General features: G+C 42.0%; 1 protein-coding gene across 2 annotated transcripts in view; it reads left to right on the top strand.

Annotated features, from left to right (window-relative positions):
• Positions 1–18811, top strand: part of ccser1 (coiled-coil serine-rich protein 1) — a 122012-nt gene extending 103201 nt beyond the window's left edge. The window contains exons 11-12 of one of the 2 annotated variants that reach the window (XR_011310943.1): positions 10331–12986; positions 18754–18811. Coding sequence is in view for 1 of the 2 variants with exons in the window: in XM_069699499.1 (XP_069555600.1) it covers positions 10331–11155 (825 nt within the window). In the remaining variant the exon portion in view is untranslated. Of the gene's footprint in view, positions 1–10330; positions 15219–18753 lie in introns of those variants that run through there. The other variant, XM_069699499.1, reaches the window with a different exon arrangement.
• The last annotated feature ends 1009 nt before the right edge of the window (positions 18812–19820 follow it).

Here is a 19820-nt window from a genome sequence, read left to right on the forward strand (position 1 = left end):
AGGGTGAGAAATGAGAAAAGACGGGAGGTCAAGATGGGTGACAGAAGGGGAGAGACAAGGAAAGAAAAGAAAAAACACACGGAAAGAGAACAGACTTTGTGACGATGCTCATGCGTCCACACATTCATTATATTTTGCCAAGGATCCTGAAGACGCTGCTATACATCTCTTGTTAACATAGATATTCTCCAAATAGTTACACAGCTGAAAGCATTCGCACTCACTGAAGGCAAAATGATACTGAATTAATTGCAAGGACAGAGCACATTACGCTTGCTAATCTGATGTTCACAAAAATGGACAGTTTAAATACAAGATGATGTCCATTTCAACAACAAAATCCCATGACCATTTTATAATCCAGTTTCAACAAACTGCTAATAGATTTAATTCCATACAAAGTAGTTGACCACAGTTATGAGAAGTATCACAATGTGGGGTGCTCATCGACACTTTTTATGTCCTTTCTGGCAATGTTTTACTTTGGTAAGTTTTTTTTTTACTCTGGTGTACTTGCTGTCCTGCTCTGTCGCAAGTTTTAGTAATTCTATATGACTTGCATTTTAATGTACATCTTACTATATAATGTAACTTTAATTTGACATAAAAATCCTAGAGACAGGTGAGGTTCGGAGTAAGACAGCCGTTACAAAACGCGTAGCTGTATTGGGAAATGGTGGAGAGAGGCAGGGAGTCGAGGGGAGACAAAGGTGGAAGACTACAACAAAGTCGAGATAAAGAAAGGTTGTAAAACCAAGGATGTTGCTACAGGCTGTACAAGAGACTGTGTTCCTATGGGGGTTGTGTATTAATGAAAACCAGCAAGTTCAAAGTAAAGGTATGCTATGGCCTTGAGACACCAGACCCAGGCTTATTTTCACCCTTTTTTTTTTTTTTTTTTTTTTTTTTTACTGTTTGTTGAAGATTAATCCAGCAAAGTGCCTTTAAAGAGACTTCTGTACACACTATGTTTATGAATATTCAATGATTCTTTCCGGGTAAATCCCACTATCCAAGTATATTGTGAACAAGAGGAACAGCTAATGTTAAAATGTCCTCTGACCTGACATTGAAACCAAAGAGCAGAGGTAGCAAGGCAACATAAAGTGATTTCCCTTCTATTTGTTAACGAGGCCATAAATAAGTGCAGATAAAATTGTAAAATATTAAATGTTTTTTCAAGTTGAAGAAGAGACACATGATTTGTCACTGTACAAAAATCCAAGTTTGACTGTCAGTTTGCTTGATAGGTGTTCTACATGCATCCTAAAAGTGAGTCTAATATCCAGTAGTCCCAAGTATTTATAAAATTCAACAGTTTCTATTACAAACGCCGAAGGGTTTGGATATGGGCAATAGGGCTGATTAATCGACTTTGAGAATAGCATCTACTTAGCTTTGTTTGAATGGAAAAGAAGCTGATGTTTGATGAGAGAGATGTGAAGTACATTAAAAGCAGACTGTAGATTAACAATAGCCAGATTGAGAGAAGACCCATTGGCACATAAAATTGTGTCATCTGCATAAAAGACTCCTCTGGCTTTAATGTGTTTTATGACTGTCAGTTGAGAATTTAGACTCCAGGGTTTTTGCTTAAGAGGACAATTTTGTGATCGGTAGTTTCTTAAAGATTATGTAAAGTAAATCCAGAGAGTTGCCTCTAAATTCATTATAAATGTTAGAAATTTGTTGCTGAAAATGTGATAAGACTGAAACCCATGTTGTACTGAAGTTAAACCGTTGAGCTGTTTCTCTTCAGTTTGTGGTACAGGATTTTTAGGCAGGGCTGAATTGGCGACTCCATGATGCCATGGAGCTACCCCACAGACTGTATACGAAGCCCTCTGCATGACTCCTCCCCTTACATGGGAATCGGTATACAAACCTGGAGCGAATTAGCACCAGTGGTTCTCCGGCTCGATTGCAAGTTGCTCCGCCTGCTATATTCTACATGTCAGTGTACAGTTAACCAGCAGTGTCTCCTGCCACCCGGAAATACATCTTCCCTGGATGCCAGAGTTTGCAGAACAGCTTGGTCTCATTTCAATTTCAAAAAGATGATCAAATGAAGAACAGGTAGATTTGTGTGGAGCCCCTCTGGTGGAGAGCCGAGGTTCACCACCAGCATCTGCCTCTGCAGTGACCAATTTTACACCGTTTTTGTTTTTTTAACTTCCACCGGAGACAAATGGGGTTTCACGGATACACCGCTTTTATTAGCGTCTACTTCGTCCTCCCGTTACACCAACACCTGGCACCGTCAGGCTCCCCGCTGAGTGTAAGTTGTCCGTGTGCTTGTTATATTTAAAGTAGATAACTTTTTCCACACTAACTCACACTAACTATAGGGGTGTAAAACAGCATAATTTGTATGTAATGTCAGCGAACCTTCGGACATTTAACGTTATATTGAGCTATGACAAGGAATTGTAATGTATCTACCTCGGAAATTTTATGCTTGATGGTAATAGTAAACATGGACCAAGGCACATCTTGTCTTCCCGACGAGTTATCATTGATTAGCTATTTAAACGCTAAACCCACCACCCAACAAATTAGGGTGATTTATTTGATTTATTTTTTTTTTTACTTTGGAACAAGTTAGAATTACCCACCCTCTAAGCCACATTAACAGGGAGATTTGAACAGGCTTATCCAAAATGACCAGAACTACATGTGTGATAGGCATGCAGAGAGCAGGTGGCGGTAGGGGGAGACAAGTGAAGAGACAGACTGATTCTACTCGACCAGAGCGGGTTCAAAGTTTGACTTGACATGTCATTTTATACATGCATTCTGCATACATGTTGCAGACGTTTCAAAACTCAGTGTAGAAGACGTTGATGTATAAAACAAACACAGCCTTAGAGTGTTATTTTTCCTTTCCATTCTGGTCATGTCTTACAGAACTGGACCTCACAAGATGACAGATTGATTCATCAACTTGCAGTCTGCCTCAAATCATTTTGGCTGTGTGGATGGACCAGGACATGGACAGCAGTTTTTTTTTTTTTTTTTTATTTCCTCTGAATTCCCTGCCATATGGCTAAATTTTCAGAATGACAAATAATCCAGGGATTGTTTGTGCTATTATTCCAAAATTATTTCATATATGTCTTTCTAATGTATGTAATGGTTCTTTGTATAGGTTGAGAAACCCACTTGAAAGTCTTTATTGTTTGCAACGGGTCCTACTTGAGAGTGTAAAAGATTTTTTTTATTAAAAATATAATCAAATTTGATATGCAGACAATAAAACTATATGGAAAAATGACAGAATACATTGTGTTTATTGATAGTCTTACTTGATGTAGCTCGGTTCTGCTATGCGTGTTTCCAACTTGAAGAAATGTTAGAGAAAACTGACTGAGAGGAAAGAATTTAACTTTCAGTTTGATCCTGCTCAGAATTAAATTCCGGTTCTGGTTGCTCAAACATGTAAGGCTGCACAAGTTCTATAAAACTGCTGGATAGAGCATCCATTTTCCAGGTTGTCGCTACTTGAGAGAGGCAGCAGCGGTCTGCGACTGGGCGAGGTTTCAGCACCTTCAGCTGACACGCCCTCAGCGTTTGAGAGCGCAGAACTGCTGATTATCTCACGATTTTGAAACCTAATTTAATATACTTGTGAATGTTTTTTTTTTTTTTGTTCAAATTTGACTGGGTAGTTAATAACCTTTTTCTGTAGTATAAAGAACTTCCTATGTCTACTTCACACGGCCTTTAAGTCGCAAGGATCCCCACCTTCATATAATGAAGAAGAGGTGGGTTCATTTTGTGTGGAGCCCCTCTGGTGGAGAGCTGAGGTTCACCACCAGCACCCGCCTCTGCAGTGACCAATTGTTACACCGTTTTTTTTGTTTTTTTTTAAATTTCCACCGGAGACAAATGGGGTTTCACGGATACACTGCTTTTATTGGTGAAGAGGGCGTCTACTTCCGTGACCTTCATCCTTCCGTTACACCAACACCTGGCACCGCCAGGCTGAGTAGAAGTTGTCTGTGTGCTTATTATATTTAAAGGAGATAATTTTTTCCACACTAACTCTGCTACATTTTGCTGGAGGTGCAAACCATGAACGTGATGATAGGGTTGTATAACAACATCATTTTCATGTAATGTCAGCTAATGTTAGGACATTTAATGCTATATTGAGCGATGACAAGGAATTGTAATGTATCTACCTCGGGACATTATGCTTTTTATGATTTTCTGACTTATAAAATAAGTTACAAATGTGAATTAAAGGGTACTGCAGTTAAATCAGCACTAAGGTGAAGGAGGGGAAGGCTCTTCATTCTCTGATTTGTTGGGGTTTAAAGTGACCAGTATACTGTGAACCTCACCTCAACCTACCAATGTAAAAGAGCATTTCCTTCCAGAGTGGAAGTTATTACATGAAGAACCTGGAGATAGAGAGCCAGCACTAATGAAATGTTTGTTAAACATATTACCAGATGAAATCAAATGAGGATTAAAAGCCTCACACATACTTGATTTGTTTGTTATGATTTGATTTTCAAAACGAGGCAGGGCAATGACTTTTTCAGGCATTTGATAAGGTTCCAAAACTCAGTTGCATTGCCAGAGGTATTTCCAAGCGAGGGCAAGTCGAAGTCAGATTCTGCTTTTTCTAATATGCCTGATACAGTTACTCTGTTGGTGCCTCAAATGTTGCCAGTCAGTCAGATGATTGGCGGTTTTTGGCTGCCATCCAAACAGCATCTCTGACAATAAGAGCTGTGGAAATGAGCAGTGTTTTACTTTAAACTTTTCGTTGGGAGTGTGTCAAAAATTGTGTCAAAAATGATTAAGAGCTAGGTCGGGGTCGGAGATGTTTTCTTTGTTGTCAAGGTCAGAGAATTACAATCAAATACATGTTTGAGAATGTCTAACAAATGCAGTTGGGCAGGTGTCACTGATGTCGTAAGGAAAAACTGCACTAGCGGGGTCCTTATGTGGATTTTTTGTTTCTATAAAATCTGTCAAAGTAGAATTATGAGCACCGGATTTGTTGGTTGTGAGAGACTAGAAATCAACTGATGTAAACTAAGTTTCAAGGAGGAACCCAAATGTAAATCACCCAAAATAACTAGCTCAGAACTAACATGAATCTGCAAACAAATATGAATGAGAATGTATGTTCTGATAAAGGTCGGCAGGATGAGGAAGGATCATTTGCACTTTTTCGTCACAGTTAAAAATGTATTTAGTTATAATTTAAATGGGATTTAGAGTACCAATTTTGTGGTTGTACTTATTGTATCTGCACTGAACACCCCAGCATTTCATACTTTCAAAGAACCGCTCGATTACTTTGTTCATTTGTTCATAGAGTATGTGGGTGTCACAGAATATAAAGAATTCACATTGACAAACTTTGCTTCTCTAATCTTACTGCAAAGAGATGGAAACTTTTGGGGTCCAATGAATTTCATCACCATGGCCCTCATTAGAAATAGGTGTGTGGGTGTAGGATACTGAGCTACGGTGTGTGATTGATGGCAATTACAGTCGGAGTGCTTTGCTTACATTGGGTTTGTGTTACACCTAGATGTAGCTGTAGTTAGTTGCCGTTTCAGGCAAACTATAGTCATAAAATAAGTCACCTATCCTCGCTCTTCTCCCACAATAAAAAATTACCAAGACAGGCGACGGCAAATGTTGAATAGGGTTGTTTTAGGGGTTTAAGGAGCTCTTTTATGCAAACTCGACTATTACAGCATTGCTGTGTTCTTCACTGCCCAATAAAAAGCTACAGCTGCCTTAAATCACTCTGATTTACTCAGGTCTACGCGTGTGTGTGTGTGTGTGTGTGTGTGTGTGTGTGTGTGTGTGTGTGTGTGTGTGTGTGTGTGTGTGTGTGTGTGTGTGTGTGTGTGTGTGTGTGTGTGTGTGTGTGTGTGTGTGTGTGTGTGTGTGTGTATTTATAGGACAGAGAGTGAAAGAGAGAATCTCCAGAGTGTTTGCACACACACAGGCTGCTCTGTCACTGGCAAAGAGGCTGCCTGCTTGCCGCAGAGAGTGTTCTTGAGAAAGGACACCTGAGTTTGTAAATCAGTCCTGCTCTCTGTCTCCCTGCACCTCGCTGTCTGTTCTGCTGTTGATCTCATTTTTCTTCATCTCTGTTTTTAATCACCTTCACCGCTGGTGTCTCATTCTTTTTCTCCTGTCTTCTCACTCCTTTTCCTTTCCTATTTGTTTATGTTTGTCTTTCATTGCAATTGACCTTTTTCTTCCTCTGTGTCTGTCTGTCCGTCCGTCCCTCGTGTGTACTCACACACACACACACACACACACACACACACACACACACACACACACACACACACACACACACACACACACACACACACACACACACACACACACACACACACACACACACACACACACACCTTACAGCTAAGTTTTCATTTGATTATTTTCTAATTGTCTGTCGTCCTAACTCGGATCGGAACTGTTCCTCTGATGCAGAGCATATGTTTCTACAACCAACTCTTGTACTATGTCTGGTAATTATTTCTTTCAAAGTTGTCTGCCAATTTGTATCTGACTATTCTCGCCTTACCTTCTGTGTTTTTCCTGAAATGTCTAATGGCAAAAAAGCAATTTATTTTTTTCTTTTTTTGTAAGATTAGCGATTTAGCCCTAATTAAGCCGGCCCACATAAACCTAAAAAAACCATACTAGATATTCAGCACCACGGCAATTCCCTCATGTTTTTTCACAGGCACCATGTCGAAAATTTGGCTGCAATATAAATTCTCACTCCTCTTAATTAGATCAAGGAATCTGCAATAAGTCTTGTACTGTTTATCCACCCATTAGAGCCTATTAGAAAGCCAAGATGCACTCCCCAAGCTCTTTAAGTAAGCTCTATAGGCAACGACACTGTTTGATGTCTTGGCAGAGCGTTGTTGTGGGCTGTTTTTACAGTTGAACATAAAAGCATATAGACTGAAGTGTTCAAGTACAGATTGCTTGGCTTCACTTCAGATTTTTTTAATCTGAAGCCAATGAGCATGTCAGCAACTGTCGCTATGTCTCTGTACATAGTAGGTGGGGTATTACAAGTATTAAAGCCATGTTGCATGGGTAGATTAAGATTGTATTGACAAATGTGACCGCCTTTTTGTAGACAACATTTTTAATAAACCGTGTCTCTTAGATGTCTGACTTCTAAGAACGCCACCAGTCCAGATGCACATATGATGTATAATATTTTCTCCTCTTGTCCCAGGAGAAATTGGGACATGTTTGTGTTAACCATTAAAGGTGAAAAAAAACAACAACACACAAACAAGAAATTCATTCCATGTTATCTTTAAAGTAGTGAAAGTCTTTGAATATCGATATCAAGAACAAAAAGGTTCAAAGGAAGGTCGAGCCTTTTCACCTGTTCATTTTTTATTCCTCAGTAAACCTTGTTTACTTATCATATTTACCCCCCCCCCTGCACGCCATACTGCCTCAGACTAAATTAGAGCCCAGTGCAGTCACAGCTAAATCCTTGTAGAATTATTTCATACTTTGAAATGCAAAAAAAAGAAGAAGCTAGAAATAGCACCTCACAGTAAGATATTAAAAGTCTGGTGGTGTTCAGGGGCTGGAAGCTTTCACAAGCCATTGCACCGAGAGAATTTTCCAACTACATATTATAATTAGTACTACTTTCTTTTTACTGCATGGAAAGAACTGCTTTGATAAATCTGTCTGTCCAAATACTCATTAAAGGTATGTACCATGTACAAAAATTATTTGAATTTGTTTTATCTAATGATCCAGCATGTACTTTTAGTGATACTGATACCTTAATTTGTCCTTTTTGTCCCCATATTACACAAAGTTGTGAGCCTAATAACTTGTACCAGACTGGCTACATACAGTAGTGTATGGATAAAGCTGAGTGTGCGCCCCAAAACAAAAAGAGGCTCCACAAAAAGGTGTTTAAACACACATTGTGGCCATGTTGGATCATGTGATGCATGTAAATTGACACCTGTAGCACACACACAATATCATACAGATAGGAGAAGAGTGAGTGCAATTCAAATTGTTGATTTGCTGGAGCGTTGATCCACGTAAGCACTGGAAAATTGGACAGTGGAATTGACCCAAAGATTAGTGCTAATTAGCAATGATACTGTGTGTATCAATACACTACTGGTGTGTGGGCCGTCATAGAAAACCATTATTGACATGTTATACTCTGCGGATGTGTGTTAAAGTACCCTTTACACCGGGATGTGTAAGTAAGGAAGATGATACTGTACGATACGACACAAAACAAAACAATATCATATGATACGATACGATACGATATTGCTTTATGTGCAGTTCACCCTGAAATTCATGCTGCATCCTGTGGCAGTCTCAGTCAAGAGATTTATGCGCATTAGCATACAGTATCACGTGATACTTTCCACAGACGTACAAAACACTCCACACATATCACATTATATCCTCAGGGTTCAGATCAAGTGCATACTGATTTTCGTTTAGCAACGCTCATCCATAAAAACAATTCTCCAACCTGTTGCATTTAAGTTGAGGGACTCTAAACCGCCTACTAGAGGGCAGAAGTCGTGTTCTCTGTTAAGCAAGGAGTTAGAAGAGATACTGTTAGCCCATCTGAGCATGCCCTTGTTGCGAGTTACTTGAAAGGAGTGTACCACTGCTAGGCCAATAATCTTCACACAGATTTGCATTTGATTATATAGTTTACTTTCACAGATAGACTGCTAAGCAAGGCCGCACCGCAGTACAGCATGACCTTCTGCATAACTGATTTAAATAAACAGAAAAGTAATCTGGCTACTGGCTCCTAGAAAATCGGAGACCACAAAGACAGTAAATGCGCTGCTGTATCATATTACAAATGCATGACAGGTCCATGATAGGGTGGCATGTATCAAAACACTGAGGTATTTATACGAAGAAACCGAATACGCTGCACCCCAACTCCTCATTTCAGTGTTTTGTTTTTGTCTTGCTTCTGATACTTTGGCCAGTTATACATCACAGCAAACATTTTTCTGCCCATAATTTGTAATTCACACCATCAGCCTTTCACCTTCTTTGTGTTTTGTTCACTTTCTCTTCGCGTTTCCTTTCTTTAATTTGATTTCAGGTTGAGAGTATTAGCTCATGAATATAATCTGTCTCATTGACTTAGCATTGCCATTGTTGTACTGTATTTATTCAGTTAGCTGTGTTCTGGCTAATTACATTTATACCTCAAATTTCTGTCGACAGGCTCAACAAAGTCATTGCATTTCTTTAAGAATTCATTTACATGCGCTCATGCAGGGAAATACAATGAAAGCACATGTGCAACATGTGTGAACGCACATATGCAATTAAACAGACACATGCTCACACAGAGGCACAACACACACACACACACACACACACACAGTGTGTCGGCAAATGTCAACTCGGCTTACTTTCCCATGAGGTTAAGTGTCGGATGAGATTGTGTTTCTCCAGTGCACACTGCACACTTTATCCCAGCGTGATTCTGCTATATTTGTGTGTGTGTGTGTGTGTGTGTGTGTGTGTGTGTGTGTGTGTGTGTGTGTGTGTGTGTGTGTGTGTGTGTGTTGAGAGAGAGAGAGAGAGAGAGAGAGAGAGAGAGAGAGAGGGGGCAGTGATGAGATATGTTTCATAAGGGGGTGCAGTGGAGTGTGAAAGAGAACAGGTGGCTCTTGTTTCTGCCATCTAGCTTTATGTGCCATCTTCCCCATTGGGTGTGTGTTTCTGTGTATGTGTGTGTGTGTGTGTGTCTGTGTGTGTAACAGAGAGTTAGATCCCATTGCTCTGTGAGGGGGGATTTGTGCGTACCTCGAGTGTATATCTCAATACATGTATATGTCGCCTTATCCTGTTTCTGTCTCAGTGTGTGTGTGTGTGTGTGTGTGTGTGTGTGTGTGTGTGTGTGTGTGTGTGTGTGTGTGTGTGTGTGTGTGTGTGTGTGTGTGTCATTCGAGTGGCTGTTCTTTAGTGAGCAGGGTTCCGGTTGGTTTAGAAACAATTAGATGAAGCTGCAGGAGCCCAAGGAGATCGTTCTCCAAATGTCACCCAATTAACGATCTATAATGTACACACAGCAGCACTCTCTCTCTCCTGGTCCTGTCTCTCTGTTTGTCTCTGTCTGTCTGTGTTTTCCATTCTCACTCTTTGTCTCCTGAGACATGTTCAGTGAGTAATGTCTGAAAAAATGGCAGGTTCCCATCACACACTCACAGACAGGCAGAGAGCAGAATAAAATATCAAGTCTCTTTAACATCTGTCTTCTTCTGCTTCTCTGTGTCTTCCCCTCGCTCAGACCAATCATCCAGGCCAGTGGTCAGGACTCGGCAGCAGCAGCAGCAGCAGCAGCAGCAGCAGCAGCAGCAGCCTTGCTCCAAGGGACCGAAGGGTAGCGCGGGGCGTGGGAGCAGCACTCGGAGGGGACCTCTCTAACCTCCCCTATCACTGCCCACCTTTGCATGGCCGGCCTTCTGCTTCTGACCGACACACTGCCAGGGACGAGCGCCACTACCAGGGGATCTTGGCACAGTCAGCGGCCCGCAACCCTGTCCTAAACCCGACTGCGGACCCCTACAACCTGTCAGCCCAAGCCTCAGCTACTGTACCAGCCCAGCATCAAGTTTCACACCCGGACCTCAGTCCAAATCAAAGCCCCGGCTCCGCTTCGGCGGCTCCCAATCACACCCCAGTTCTATTTCTGTCCTCCAAGCAGCCAGAGGCCGTGTCCTCCTCTTCTGAGTCCCTAACTCCGGGAGGAGGAGGTGGAGTGACTCTATCAGGTGTGGTGAGGAGAGGAGGAGGAGGAGGAGGAGGAGGAGATCACCATCCCCCCAGCCATATCCCCCGTGCAGTCGGGGCCAGTGCCTCTTCAAGCCTCCACAGTCTTGTGGGCAAAGGGAGCCCCTCTCCGAGCGTTTCCTCATCCGACCGAGCCTCGCCTCCACCTCCCACTCCTTCCTCAGCCTCCTCTCTGTCCTCCACATCCTCCACGTTTACCGGCCGTTTGGGACAACCACCGCGAGGCCCTCTGTCTCTGCATAGCTACAGTCGCAAAAATGTCTTCCTGCAACATTCCCTACACACTGCCGAACTGCAAGCTCTGACGCAGCGAGACAGTTGAGGGCGCACGGACGTTTACTCCGTTCCAAACCGTAAGCGGCCGTATCATCAACTTCAGTGAGAACATGTGACTTTGAAGAAAAAAAAACTGCTGCACTTTCTGTAAAAGTTTTTCTGGTTTCACGGTCTCAGTTCCCCCACAATTCATCAACCACACGCGCTTACAATCACACTTGTTTCTCTTTGGGATCAAGACCAGCCCTTTGCTGACATTTTGTTCACAGTTTTCCTCACTTAAACACACTCACATGCAAGTAGACACACACACACACACACACACACACACACACACACACACACACACACACACACACACACACACACACACACACACACACACACACACACACACACACACACACGCACACACACATCAGGCTGAGTATGAAGAAGGCACTCACCCGTCTATCAGAACTCCCACGTTGTGTCACGCTGACAGTTTAGATGTGCTTACGCCCACAGAGGCGAAGTGCACACAGACTCACAACCTCACATCCACTAACTCCCGAATACACACTCTGACACAAAGACATCATCTGTGATGTCTCTGCTTCACCATCCGCACAAATATCACGGTGTTAAAACTGAATGAAGAGATGAGGTGTGTGCACTGTTAAAAGATGTATTTATTATCCATTTATTTTACCGTTTTCTTTTTTTTTTTTTTCTTTTTTTTTTTTTTTACCAGTGGAAACCATGTGCTGCTTGAGGAACTATGGGACTGACCATCATTTGTCCTCATAAGGATCTATTCTAACATTGCCAAATCCTACATTAGATCAAATCCTCCTTCCTTTATGTTCACTTCCAGAGGTCCAGATTAAGAGACTTGTTTAGATGAACATCCACAGCTACGCTCCTTTTACTGCATGCTTTTTAAGATTTACAACAAAAAAAAAGAAAAACCCACAGGTGAGCATTTTATACTGCAGCAAAACTGGGATGACTTTGATCGTCTTTTCATAGTGATGTCTCAGTATCAACTTTCATCTCAAGTGTTTCAAGAAGGCAATCAACCATCTCATAACCTCGGAAGACTTTAGCCTGTTTGTATAGTGTTTGGAGAAAGAGCCGCTTCTGCTTCTGCTCACATAAACAATTAGATGTACTCTTGGCTTAATACTGGGCCACAGTTTTGTTTTGTTTACGGTTTTTTGTAGCGCGACAATGTTGCAATATTACCCACATTTTATACTAGAATCAGTGCGTACCTGCGATGTAGTAGAGTAAAAAAAAAAAAAAAAAAAAAAAGATAAAATGAAGATTTTGGTTCTTAAATGAAATATTTTCCATTCAAATAATTCATGAGTTCACAAAACCCAAACACCTCAGACAGTGAGTTTGAACAGAATACGATTTTTTTCATTTGACACAACCAGCATTGTGTAATTTTTCTTACATGTCAGCCATCTTTTATCATCCTGACCTCACGTGTTGGTTACATAAAATAAAAACGGACCTAATGATATGGCGTTTTGGTATTATAATAAGGCCAGCAATTATGTTGTTTTGGACAGTGAAATTTATATGAACTTGAACTGCCACATCCTGCCGAGTCGTCCATTACTCACACTTTTGTGGGGCAAGACGACGTATCGCGGTTTAATAAGTGAGAAAGCCCGACTGGACTCTGCAACCAGTGCGATCTGCCACTGTTGAATAGATTTTGCTCTGCTGAACTGACAAGACTATCGAACTTTCCCGTCAGAGAACAGATATTCTGATGTCAGCCGGGAGGCGGGATCCTGCCCTGCTGCTGAGTGCATTCGACACACCATGTTAGATGTTGAAAAAAGTTGTTGACCTTGTCTGTCGACACCAGGCTGTAAGGGGTTGTGTGTGTGTGTGTGCGTGTGTGTGTGTGTGTGTGTGTGTGTGTGCGCGTGTGCGTGTGTGTGTGTGTGTGTGTGTGTTGTAATGCACACCTCACGAGTCAAGGACTGGGTGGAGGTGAAGAAAACCCTTTAGGAAGGCAGCTCTGCTCCCAGAAGTGGAAGCCACCACTCTCTCTTTGGTCTGTCTCGCTTAGTCACCACTTCTTCTCTTTTAATTCCTTTTTTTTTTTTTTTTTATCCCACCATCCCCTCCGTCTCTATCCGTCTCCGCCCTCTTTATCTTATTTTTTCATGTATACATGAAACTTAAACTCCCTCCTCCGTCCGCCGGCATCCCTCTCCATATCATGCAAACTTTAGCTGCTTTCCTCTCCTCTTTTTTTTTTTTCATCCGCTATCTTCCTTCAGCGCCTCCCCCCCCCCCCCTCTATCCCGGGTCTCTCCTTCTCTCTATCTCTCTCATCTGCGTAGCCTACTTACACAGAGCTTGTATTGTCATGTAGTGTATCTACAACAGCCTCTGTTGCGGCGGCTCTCAGTCCCGGGCTTTGGGACGCGCGGCGGGTGTCAGATTTTCATTCCCGGCTTTCTAATCGGGGAGTCATTTTCTACCTGGTGAATGCATTTAACCACCCGGTACGATAGAGGGTCGGCAATAACGGGCCTCCCGAGGTCCTGGACTGAGAACCGCAGCTGTAAATGTGAAGTCGACGTTCCCCCGCGTGGCTTGTTTACAGGTGAACGGAAACGATGCTTTGTCGCTCGCTGACCTCTCAAGAGAATGCCGTTTACGTCCATTGTAGACGCGCGCATCACCGTGCAGTAGACACTGCGCGAGAAGCCACGAGAGAGTTTTTTTTTTTTTAACCGTCTTTGCACTGCCCGCTCAGATTTCATTTTTTGTCCCGCTGCGTTTGAAACGGCTGTACTCAGCTCAGCTGCCCTCACACTGGAAACCGCAGAGGTCGGCTGCCGGTTACGTCGCGTCACGACAACATTGGGCAGCATCTGAGACAGCCGTTCAAACGCAGTGCTGAGGTCTTTTACAAAGAATGAACTAATACTGAGTTTCACTTCTTGGAAACAAGGGTCTGCAGGAGAGGCCACACCTCCTAAACCACAATTCTTCATTTCTACCAAGCAGCACGTTGCGCATTTAAGACACTACTTTACATTTGTTGGAAATTATTTATTGTTTTTGCCTTATTTATTTTGATTGCCATAGGAGCAGTTTTCCTCAAAAGCATCTTGGCACTGACGTATGAAGGTCAAAGTAATGGTGGAAACCATGATGGACATGACAGTAATAATAATCATGTTATTGTTATGATTTCATTCAATCACAGGTTTTATGCTGTCCTAGCTCTTTAATGCTCTTACTGTACTTAAGTTGTTTTTCTTTTTGAGTTGCTGTAATAATGAAATTGAGCTGTAAACTTGTACATAAATTATTGATTCATTGACATTAATATTGGTTCATGAGCAGTTTGTGTTCATGGAAATGACAATTGATAATAATATGTTATTAGTTGGCACACAGGAGATTAAAGGACAACAGAAAGACTTTTTTCAGTGGTAGAGGTCAAATGCAGTCGAAGGTCTGAGCTAATACCAAAGTGTTTCAGGCTGCAGTTACACACCAGAAGACAAATCTGATAAAAATGAATAAACTCCATGTTAAATTTTACACTTAAAAGTGAGTTTTCTTGCTCCCGGGTGTCGAGTTGGTGATCCAGCTCTTCCCCTCTTGGAAAATCTTTGCACTGCGGCTGTTTTTGCGCGAGGTAACTTTGAAAGAGTTTATAAACTTCTTGCCTCAGAAAAGTGGATGATGATAATCTCTTAAAGCTGCTTTTTGCCGTTCAGGTTGACATGTCTGAGTATATAAAACTACTGGGCAGACTCATACTGTGAGCCCCTGACCATTTAGCCCATGTGAAGGAACGAAAAAAAACAACCTCTTTCTTCAGAGTACTTTTTCCTTTGAGAAAGTTTTGAAATGTTTTCTCTCTGACAAGAACTGTTTTAATGGGCTAATCTGTGGTCAAAAAAAAAACCTTGCAGTGTATGTTTACCCAAAGTATTGTCTTCAGTTTCTTTCCAACATAGTTTTTGTCACTGTCACAGCTGTTTGTTCACCAGAAATGTTTTATCAAGAGATTTTTTTTTTTTTTGTCCACTGTGTCCTTATCGTTAATATTTAATACAAATAAAATTGATGAAAACATCTGTCGGAGACTGTGATTTTTGATCATTTTATTTTCCATCATTAATGTTCTGCTTTTCACGACAAAACTGGGTTTATTTATAATAGGACTGGGACACACCGAAGCAATGAGAACGAATGATGGATTCAGCTTTAACGAAAAGTGCAGTACAATAAAGCAGTAAATCCAGGGGACCTCGGTTGCCTCTCTCAGGCTGGGTGGATTTCACTTTACAAATCTCTGAAGAAAAGAATGAATACAATCAAAGGCTGAAAGTAGAACATACAACAAAGCAATGAATAAAGAATCTTAGGGTCTGTCGCTGCAAAAGATTGACTCAGTAAAAGTTTTTCTAACTGCAACGTTGGAGTGGACTTTAAAAGGTGGTGCACGACAGCTGGTGCAGACAGAAGTAATTCTACCTCATTTGACATCAGCCTCCAACCTATTTGAGTGAGTTTTCATTTGGCAGTGACCATAAAGTAGGGAAGTGTTTAGAAAATCAATTACACTCGTGTGAGTTTGTGTGCACGCGTGTGTGTGTGTGTGTGGGATGCAGACTTTGACTGTTTACCCCTTAGGGAGGACCTGTGCACACTTCTCATTTCTGGACTCACTCAATTAGTGTTGGTGATGTTATAACTGGCTGAGGAGCACACATGCACGCACGCACGCACACGCACACGCACACACACACACACACACACACACACACACACACACACACACACACACACACGGGATTAGAAGACAGCAGCTCTGATACTAACTTTCTGTAATTGATAGGGCGGAAGGTCAACACATCAGTAAAGGAAAATGAACTTGTGAGATGCGGTTAAAAGCTTTGGGAAACTCAAGTGAGTGGACCTTGAGTAGAGGTATTTTGGAAACTCAGAGGTTTCAAAATAGAGAAAGTATTGTGAAGCACTAAAGTCAACCCCCCCCCCCCCCCCCATCCCAGCCCTGCAAGTACTGACAGGAGAGATAGCCCCGGATTTTAGAAGGAAGCATGACAACACACGGAGATCCCAACGACTAACACCCTACAAAATAGATAATGCAGGAGCGCTTAGAACAAGACAGAGGACGACGATCAAGCTTCAGGTGGTCTGGCAAAAATATATGTAGAGGATGTGGGTGTTAAAAACAACAAGAGGAACCCGGCCGCGATACTGAAGATTGAGCCACGAACACATGAAACACAGCAGAGAGACTTGTACCAAGTGGACCTGTTAACAGCATGTTCAGTCCACGTTAGAGACCACTAGTATCAGTAAAAAAAAATACCCGGGTCAAAAATAACAAGAACATCCAACAACCGGCGGGGGTCGTTTTCGGCTCCAGACAGGGAAAGATGGTGGAATAAAACACTCAGTGGAGATGCAGGCAGTACTCGTTGCTCTGCAGCAGGACTGAGGAGAATAAACCAGGAAATACTTTAATCTGCTATGATTCTGTCTCAGTTCTTAAGAGCCTGACATCCTTCGAATCCAGGCGCCAAGATATTCTGTTCAAAGTATTACAAGTACATTTCGGCCTCGTTCAGCAAGGTGTTCATGTTGGTTTCAGCACATTTAGGTCCGAAGTGGACAGAGCAGCAAATCATGCTCTATCTGGAAACAACACAGTCCCATTAAGCAAATCAGATGTCAAGGTCATAATTTAGTGTAACGCAAAATGTGTAACGCTGAATAAAGGTGTGTGTGTGTGTGGGAGGGGGGGGGGTCACCTTCTATACAGTGTAAACAACAAAGTCAACAGTAAAAATTACGAGTGGGTCAAGCTAAGAGAGGATCATTTGCAACAGAATGAAGCAAAGTCATTTAAACATCCGACAGCTTTACGTGAGTACTGTCGGGTTGAGGAGCAGTCATTGCTAGTACTAATAAGATCAAGAAAGACAATAGACTCAATATTCAATACACACTGTTTTATTGTCAAACACTTTTAATACCAACTTATTACTAGAAGCATACAGTATTTTATATTTTGAGTGGTTATCAATAAAGACATTCGATAAATGAAGGAAAAATGTAAGCGCACCTGGAGTTTAGGAGCTCAGTGTTAAAACTTCCATGAGGCTGCCAAGTCGGCCAAGCAGAAGAATTTTCTTTAAGTTTATTAGACAGGCAGGATTAATACTTTCTGGTCTGGTCCTGTTGTGGAAATACTTGGGACGTCAAGCCTCCAGATACAGTATATCAGGGCAGGAAACCCTTACAGGGAGAAAAAAAACACGTTTCACGTTTTCCACATGGGACACATGTAATGTATGACAGTATTGCAACACGTGATAACATGGGGAAAATATGGGGAAAAGTTTTCACATGGGAATCTACATGGGCTTCACACATGACGCTATGAAAATATTCCAAAACACGTTTTCCATGTGCAAAAAAAATACATATTTCACCATCACGTGCGGTCACGGGGTGACCTGTTTTCCCTTGGCTGACGGTTTGATTAGTTATTGATGGGAAAGCGCAGGTGTTGATCAACGACATCAGTGAAAGCCCCTTTCCTAAATGTCAGGGAGACAACAGGCCTTAACTCTCTGTGGCGATCAGTCGTATTGTAAACACCTGCTGTGTCTTTAATTTGATACTTAAAGGTTGTTTGCTGGCTGTCTGGGATGTGTTTTACAGCTATTTGATGGTTGCTCGTTGGATTTTCTCTCATGGTCTAAATGTTGGGCTGTATTATGACTGATTAGTTTTCATAGGTCACTTAATTACTGAATGAATTTGGCATACAAGGCTGTTTTAGTCACTCGTAAACAAACTTTTTGCCTCTTTGGACCTTTCTCACTTCATTTCTTTCCCCTATTATTCCAAACAGCACCTCTGCTAAGGTGCGGTTGAAAGGAATTTAAGTAATGAAGTTTTTAGTCATCCAAGAGTTTTGTTTTGCATATCCTCTTTCCTCGTGTTGCCGATTTAAACGTTCACTTTTGGGAGGGTTACGACCGCCTGTGTTAAGCTTTATTGAACATTGCAATTTTTGTAGTTTACCGTGAGGTAAGAAAAACATAGAGCGGCCCTGCAGGGGACTGAAGCGCTATGTCAGCGACATCAACAACGCACAAATGTCTGAAGATCTTTTGATCATTTTTTGATCCGTCTCATACGTCTCAAGAGTCAAGAGGAGGACAGCAGCAGCTCAGCAGCAGCAGCAGCAGCAGCATGTGACGTAAACTAGTTGAGTCTTTCACGTTTCTCGCTATAACTTGACTTGTGGACAGATCAATAACAGCATCTGGAGCGCTACCAGGCCACTCATTCAGACTGTCGCTCATAGCTCTTGGCTTACTGTGCTGTGACAGGCACGCTTCCCTTATGTCTGCAAGCCTGAAGGAGGTGGGTGGTGTTTGTGTGCGTGTGTGTGTGCGCGTGTGTCACACACACACACACACACACACACACACACACACACACACACACACACACACACTGCTCTCAATTATTTGCTACCTTCTTTACTATTCTGGCTGAACTTGGGTTTTGAATTTAAACCATTTTTGTCACTGTGACATGCGACCATTGCCTCTAGTTTCATAGTCTGTGTGTGACAGAGAGTGTGTGTGTGCGTGCGTGCGTGCGTGTGTGTGTGTGTGTGTGTGTGTTTGGGTAGTGCAGTCGTGTCACTGTCACTATGCCGTTCGTCAGAATCAGCGTGGATGTGTTGGATCCATTTAGCGTTGTCCACCATCTGTCTCTTGCTCTCTTTTCTGCTCTTACTCCCTCCATTTCTTTGTCGCTGTTGTCGTCTCTCTCTCTCTCTCTGTCTGAGCAAATCTCCCTGGTTGTCCCCTCTAACTGTCCAAAGCAAACTTTATTATTGTATTGCATGGCCAAAGGGCTATTAGATTGCTCCCTTTGCAGCAAAGGCAGACACATGTGCACTCAGCGCAGCATGAATCCAGTCACTTTTGGTACACAGTCGCAAGCTTCTCTCTTGCTCCAAGTTAGAGATTACAGATGCACACACACACACACACACACACACACACACACACACACACACACACACACACACACACACACACACACACACACACACACGCACAGTCCCTGCCAACCCACTTACTGTAAAATCAGGCTTATTTCTTGGATGTCTAGTTTGCAGCCCATATATTAGAGAGCTAAAATCAGACACAGCTCAGGCTGATATGGGTGTTATGGCTGAACAGACAGACTATTTAAATAAAAAAAAAAAACGTACACCCTGTACACAGCACTATATTATACGCTATCAACCACACACTGGGAAAATATGGCCCGGGTGCCCAAACCGGCCCTGTGGACATGCCTTACCTTCTAAAAATGCACCTTGTAATTTGTTACTTTTCATTCATCATGTTTTTCTATATACAACTGTAGCTCTTGAAAGAAACAAACCTAAACCATCGAACTTAATAGTCCTTTTTTGTAAAATAAAGTGTGATATCTTATGCTTGTTTTGAGTTTTCTGTTGACATTCGTATTCTTGTTTAATTCTTTTTTTTTTCTTCTTTTAATTGGCTCGCCGTTTGCGTTGCCTCCGTTTTCGTTCATTTGGCATTTGGTCTCTTTGGTGTCTTCTTTCCGTCAGTTACTGACAGGAAGAGATGCCCATCTGTAAGCTC

Source organism: Brachyistius frenatus, unplaced genomic scaffold (assembly GCF_029030835.1).
Source record: "Brachyistius frenatus isolate BFR_SWC_R1_liver_20210118 unplaced genomic scaffold, ASM2903083v1 Contig_30, whole genome shotgun sequence".
Lineage (NCBI taxonomy): Eukaryota > Metazoa > Chordata > Actinopteri > Embiotocidae > Brachyistius > Brachyistius frenatus.